The sequence below is a fragment of the Setaria viridis genome, chromosome 7 (genome assembly GCF_005286985.2).
Source record: "Setaria viridis chromosome 7, Setaria_viridis_v4.0, whole genome shotgun sequence".
In the NCBI taxonomy this organism is placed as follows: domain Eukaryota; kingdom Viridiplantae; phylum Streptophyta; class Magnoliopsida; order Poales; family Poaceae; genus Setaria; species Setaria viridis.
Window position 1 is genome coordinate 23,496,174 of NC_048269.2, and position 6,873 is coordinate 23,503,046.

At 57.4% G+C, this 6,873-nt stretch overlaps 1 protein-coding gene across 1 annotated transcript; it reads left to right on the forward strand.

The window, feature by feature from the left end:
* Positions 1-4,205: 4,205 nt before the first annotated feature.
* LOC117862515 (uncharacterized protein At4g06744) lies at positions 4,206-5,999 on the forward strand. Its single transcript, XM_034746008.2, has one exon. It carries the CDS (start codon positions 4,427-4,429, stop codon positions 5,801-5,803), a length of 1,377 nt encoding a protein of 458 aa, XP_034601899.1. The 5' UTR covers positions 4,206-4,426; the 3' UTR covers positions 5,804-5,999.
* The last annotated feature ends 874 nt before the right edge of the window (positions 6,000-6,873 follow it).

The window sequence follows — 6,873 nt, forward strand, 5'->3', positions numbered from 1 at the left end:
ACCTCTAGAGGTTTGAAAAACAACACATCAATCAATACAACCAATCTACTTTTTTCTCGTACTTTACTTTCAAGTCGGCGACTTCGCCAAAATACTTTTTTCTTCACGAGTTCGTACGGGTTGGTAGGGCTACATCGACACGATCTTAGGCCAATTCTGTAAGTTTCGTTTATCGAGTAACATCTAGGCTTTAGCTTTGGGCGTATCGCTGTCGTTTCGTTTAGATTTATTCATCAGTTATCGATATCAACTAAAATCATAGGTCTTACCTGTTACTTTAGTTTTTATCATCAGTTATCCAGCTTGAGATACGAATCGTCAGCTTTTATCACTTTTATTCTTCGTTATCATATAGCTGATTAGATCTATCCCAAGTATTGCTTCTCTAGCGTTGTTTAGTTTGCTCTAGTAGTTTTTCTTTACAATCGCTACGCGGTATCGGCTGTTTTATAGCTGGTCACATCTACAGTAAATCGGCCGATTCGCCGATACGCTTTTAAAGACAGATCGGAACTGTAGCCGATCGGAGCCCTTGGAATTTAATACTTTTGTTTCCTTGTCAATCAACAGGTCAGATTGACTTGCATGCTGCGCGAACCGCACCAGGACGATAACCCGAATAGGAGTTAAGCAGATTCTCTCGAGTCGTGTGTCCAACGCTGAGGATCAATCAGCTGATTTTCAGCGCCAACAGTACTCCACCATGAAGTCATACCCGAAGAGCTTGCTAACCCAAGTGTGCTGGGGAATGGTGGAAAGGTGCTGGTCCAGGAGAAACTTCAGGGCAAAATGGTCGGTGCGGACGGTGAATGGCCGTGCCCAGACATACGGCCGCCAATGGCGCACGGCTTTGACCAAGCCGATGAGCTCACGCTCATAGGGCGCTAGTTTGGCATGCTTTGGAGTCACCGCACGACTGAAGAACGCGATCGGCCCCGCGCCTTGGTGGAGGATGGCACCGAAGCTGGAGCCGGAAGCGTCGCAGTCGATGAAGAACGACACTGTGAAGTTAGGCAGCTGGAGGACCGTACTAGATGTCGGTGCTGCTTTGAGCACGTTGAAGGCAGTGGCGGCGGCGTCGGTCCAGTAGAAAGCCTCCCGCTTAAGGAGGAATGTCAGGGGTGCAACGATGATGTCGTAGTTGTGAATGAAGCCCGTGAGGCCGAGGAAACTGTGTAGAGCTCAGACGGACCACAACGTTGGCCAACCTTGTACTGCCACAATTTTGGCCGGGTCTATGGCCACGGCATCCTTGGAGATGAAGTGGCCCAGGTATTCCACCCGACGCTCCGCGAACGAGCACTTGGAGCACTTGAGGAACAAGCTGTGGGAGCGCAGGGTGGTCAAGACCGCTCGGATGTGTTGCGGATGCTCGGTGAGGGATGTGCTGTAGATCAAAATGTCGTTGAAGAACACGAGCACAAAGCAACGCAGGAAGGGGTGAAGGACCTCATTCATGAGAGATTGGAACGTCGCCGGGGCGTTTGTCAAGCCGAAGGCCATAACCATGAACTCACAGTGGCTGTGGTGAGTCCGGAACGCCATCTTGTGAATGTCACATCGTGCATCCGGACTTGGTGATAGCTGCTGTGAAGGTTGATTTTGGTGAAGTAGGTGGCGCCGTTGAGCTTGTCCAACAGTTTGTCGACGACTAGGATGGGGAACATGTCGCGCACCATCTTGGCGTTGAGGGCGCAATAGTCAACGCAGAATCACCAAGAGCCATCCTTCTTGCGCATGAGGAGGACCGGTGATGAGAATGCTGATGTGTTGGGGCGGATGAGGATATGTTGTAGCATCTCTGCACACTGGCGCTCGAGCTCATCTTTGAGCTACTGGGGGTAGCAGTAAGGACGGACCATGACCGACGAAGTGCCTGGGAGGAGATGGATCTGGTGATCACAGGGCTGAGCTGGAGGCAGCGAGGATGGTGGGGCAAAGACGTCGCTGAACTCAGCGAGGAGCAGTTGGAGGAGGTCCAGGCGTTCGACGGTGTGAAGGGCCAGATCTCTGGGCACTGTGACGCTGGTCCACTGGACGTGACGGTCCTGTCGCCAGAACGCCATGGTCTAGCGCTCAAAGTCCCAAAGGATGGGGCCCAGGGACTTGAGCCAGTGGTAGCCCAGCACAAGCTCGTAGTCAGGGAGGGGAAGGATGAAGAGGTCGATGAATAATCCCTCATTGCCGATGGTGACAAGAACGGCGGCGTAGACTCCAGCGCAGTGGGCGCGATCCCCATTGGTGACCCCCACGATGAGGTCTGGGCGTGGCGCTGGCTGGAGAACGAGGTGGCGGGCTATGTCCATGGCGATGAATGAATGCGTAGACCCCGAATCCATGAGGGCCCAAAGGGAGGCGCCGGCGATGGAGGTGGCCAGGTGCATGGCGTCAGCTGTCTTGATTCCAGTGAGGGCGTGGAGGGAGATCTCGATATCGTCGGAAGGAGCTGGCTCCGTCTCCGCGTCATTATCAAGCTCCATTAGGTACAAGCCCTTAGTCGTGCAATTGTGGTCCTTGGGGAACTTCTCGAGGCAATTGAAGTAGAGGCCCTCTGCCCGGTGCTAGGCCATCTCCTGCGGCGTCAAGCGCTTGAAACGAGCGCTTGCTGGAGGGGCGGTCTTGGTTGGGGTGGACAGAGTTGACGGCGCTGTCTTGGCGCCTGGCGGTGGCATCTGGGGACCAATCGGGGTGTGAAACGAGGGCGACCGGACCGGGGGGTTGGTGTAGGCGGGTGAGCGGGCCGGTGCCGCAGCGCCATCGTCATTGTCATCCAGCTGCAGGTGGTGCTCGAAGGCCCGAGCAAGACCCATAGCGTCATCGAGGGTGGCCGGGTGCTGGAGCTCGACGTCGGTCTGCAGCGGGTTGTGTAGGCCGTTGGTGAAGAGATTGATTTGATCTTGCTCCTGGAGAGTGCGGCAGCGGGCGAGCAGGGGAAGGAACTGCGCCTTGTACTCCTCCACTGTCCTGATGCAGTGAAGCTTCATGAGAGCGCTGAGTGGATTGCTGCGCATAGGAGGACCGAATGCCCGTTGCACCTTGTCGACGAACTCCGACCATGTGGGGGCGCCATGGTTCTGCTCCAGGTGGTAATACCAGTCCTGGGTGGCGCCTTCCATGTAGAAAGAGGCAAGCCACAAGCGCTCGTCGTTTGATGTGCGGTTGGCGCAGAAGAATTGTTCCGCCTTGTAGAGCCAAAGGATCAGGTTCGTGCTACCATCATAGCGCGGGAAGCGGAGCTTGTGTTTGGTGTGCTCACGCGGCGGAGGAGGAGGCGGGGCGGTGAGGGTGCCGCTGTGGGAGGCACCGGAGGAGTGGTGGTCGGATTGCAATCTGTTGACCGCCACGTTGAGGCGGCTCTGGTTGCCCTTGATCGTGGACATCTTGGACTTGATGGTGGAGAGGTCAGCGAGGATGGTTTCCAGGGCGTGCTTCAGATCATCACCCATGGTGGCGGTGGAGCAGTGGGGGCGCGCAGGGGAGTCATGGGTGGTGGGCGCGGTGGCGGTAGCAAGCATTGGCCAAGGAAAGTCCCATCTGATACCAGATGATAGAGCTAGGAAACTGAAGGCTTTATTGATGATAATGGCACAACAGTAGATCACGTTCACCCTCCCTAGGAGGCTCTGAAGAGATTGATTCTACTCTGCTTCTCCTCCTCTACTGTCGCTCAGCTTATATGAGTGCCGGCCACTACAAATCTCAACTAACTCCTCTAATCCTTATCTTAAGCCTAACAAACTACCCAGCTAACAAACTAGATCAATCAGGCGCCTACTCAGTCGAGGCTGTTGGCGCCCTCTTCCTCTTGTTGTAGACTATCCCAACAAAGACGTCCACGACGCTCAGACTAGTCAAGCTGTCCAATATTGGATTCGAGTACTGCATAATTGCATATGCACAGTCCAACAGGCAACAGGACATGCTCCTCGTGCAGTCATGCGAAAGACTGAAACAACAGCGGCCAGGACAGTGAATACCGAACAGAATTACAGTACAAAAGGACACTGCTTCCTTTCAGAGCACTGCAGTTACTGAAGCAACATACCACAACACTGGTGCACACGCGAATTGCCATCGCAGGAAAGATCACACTTGCCGCTCCCAACTACAGAACCTTCCAGGCTGGTCAGAGTGAAGTGGTTAATGCAAGCGCGCACCAACTCCCTCGTGCCGCCGCGCCGTGCGGGTGTTTATATACCCCCGCACGTCCTGACGGCCATGGCATCGCGAGTTTCCCACTCGATCGCGCCGGTGGCGGTCGAGCTCCCTCCAGCACCATCCGTGTCGCGGGGAGATTGCCAAGAGACACCGGGCCCGCCCCGAACCGGCTGGCTCTCTCGGCTCGGGTGAAAACGCACGACCGCACGCGCCTCGTCGTTTCTCTCGTCTTCCGCCACCGACGCTTCCCGTGATCAGAATCCGGGAAATGGCAGGTCCACCACGCGCGTCGCGGGGCCTCGCCCTCCTCTGCTTCCTGTTCTCGTGCGCCGCGCTCGCGGCGCCGCGCGCCGGAGCGAGCCGGCTGAGCCGGGAGGACCTCGACGTCAGCCTCGGCAGCGGCGGGGGTGTCGGCATCGGCATCGGCATCGGCGGCGGCGGCGGCGGCGGTCAGGGAGGCAGCAGTGGCAGCAGCCCGGCGCCGTCGCCGTCGGGTCCGCGGGCGTGCGACTTCGAGAACGAGCGGCTGTACCGGGCGTACCTGGTGATCCAGCAGTTCAGGCAGACGGTGACGTGCGACCCCATGGGCATCACCCCGAGCTGGAGCGGCACCGACCTGTGCTCCAGCTACAAGGGCTTCTTCTGCGAGCGGCCGCCCAACGTGACGGACCGGACCATCGCGTCTGTCGACTTCAACGGCTACATGCTGCGCTCCGACTCCCTGCAGGGCTTCATCAACAGCCTCCCGGACCTGGCGCTGTTCCACGCCAACTCCAACGACTTCGGCGGCGCCGTGCCGGCGCTCGGCGGCCTGCAGTACTTCTACGAGCTGGACCTGAGCAACAACAGGCTCGCGCCGGCCCCGTTCCCGACCGACGTGCTCGGCCTCACCAACGCCACCTTCATCGACATCAGGTTCAACAGCTTCTACGGCGAGCTCCCCGCCGGCGTCTTCTGCAGGTTCCCGCGGATCCAAGCCATCTTCGTCAACAACAACCAGTTCTCCGGCAGCCTCCCGGACAACATCGGGCAGTCGCCGGTGAACTACCTCTCCCTCGCCAACAACCGGTTCACGGGGGAGATACCAACGTCCATCTCCCACAACGCCGGCACGCTCCTCGAGGTGCTCTTCCTGAACAACAGCCTGAGCGGGTGCCTCCCCTACGAGCTGGGCCTGCTGGAGAAGGCCACGGTCATCGATGCCGGCACCAACCAGCTCACGGGCACCATCCCGGCGTCGTTCGCGTGCCTGCGCAAGGTTGAGCAGCTCAACCTGGCGGACAACCTCCTGTACGGCGAGGTGCCCGACGCGCTCTGCCGGCTCGCGTTCGGCCGCCTCAAGAACCTCACGCTTTCCGGCAACTACTTCACGTCGCTTGGTTCATGCTGCTGGGACCTGATCAAGGAGGGGAGGCTCAACGTCGACCGCAACTGCATCCAGTGGGCGCCCAACCAGCGCTCGCACGAGGAGTGCGCCAAGTTCCAACGCCAGACCAAGTCCTGCCCCGTCAACAGCTACCTGCCGTGCCGCCCCAAATACCGCGGCTCCGGCGAGCCAGCCGGCGCGGCCGCACGGGCGGCGGCGGAGGAGGAGGACGCGGCGGCGGAGTACAGGTACCTGACGTACTCGGCTCTGCATCCTTGAGGGCCCAACCCGGGGCTGCACAGGTTGAAAAGGCGCGGAGCGCGCTGTGCGTCTCGCGTGACCCGTGAAACGACTGATGAGTCGATCGCTTGGCCCGTTGTGTTCGACGGGTTGTATTGGTGTGTCGTGTGTCCCTGTCTGTCTATGTTCTCCTTCTCTCTGATAATCCATCCACTATTTATTACGGCCCACATAATTCAGATGCACCATGCATGATGTGATGCCAGCATGTCTTTGCGGCCACGATAGCCCAGTATTCCGCCGTTTTGACTTTTCTAATATATATATTATTATGTATCTAGGCATAGAGTATATCTAAGTGTATAGTAAAATCTATGAATCTAAAAAAATCCAAAACGACCTATAATTTAGAATGGAGGGAGTAATAAAGCCCCTTTGGTTGAGCTTCCCAACCTGCTTTTGCTTCTTACAAAGTCAAAAGCCAACCAAAGGGGTGGCAAACCCATAGGTGCTTTGGGCCAAACCTACTTTTCCTCGGTACAAAACTCACAGGAACTTCCCCCATGCTTTCTCCGGCTGCGAAGGTGGGCAACTTCAAAAAAATTACCCACCTGTCACTGGTTATGAGATACCGATTCGTTTTCCCCCTTCTATTCCCATCCGCCGCCGCCAGCAAGCTCGGCCCTCCGCTCCGATGCCACGGGCGCCTCCGCTCTGACGCCGTGGGCGCGAGCTCCTCCGGCTGTGGGCGCCTCCGACGCGAGCTCCTCCGGTCACGGGTGCGAGCTCCGACGCCGCGGGCGCCTCAAACACTGGTGCGAGCTCCTCTGGCCGCGGGTGTCGGGAAGGCCTCGCCGACGGCCATCGGAGCCGCGCACGACTCCCCTCCTCCCTTCTCCTATCAATCTGTGCGCTGGGAGGAAGAAGAAGATACTGGGTTCGCTCGTCAGTGAGAGAGAAAGAGAGTTCAGTGGGGTGGACTGTGAATGACATGTGGGGTTTACTCGTAAGTGTTTCCAAAAAGTCACAATTGTTTCACCAAACGGCTTTTAGCTTTCTTACAGCCCACAACCTATAACAACTTTTCCATAGCCCGCTCACAGTTACTT

Bases quoted from the DNA above. Each gene is read 5' to 3' on its own strand.
- LOC117862515 (XM_034746008.2), top strand. From the start codon at position 4,427: ATGGCAGGTCCACCACGCGCGTCGCGGGGCCTCGCCCTCCTCTGCTTC.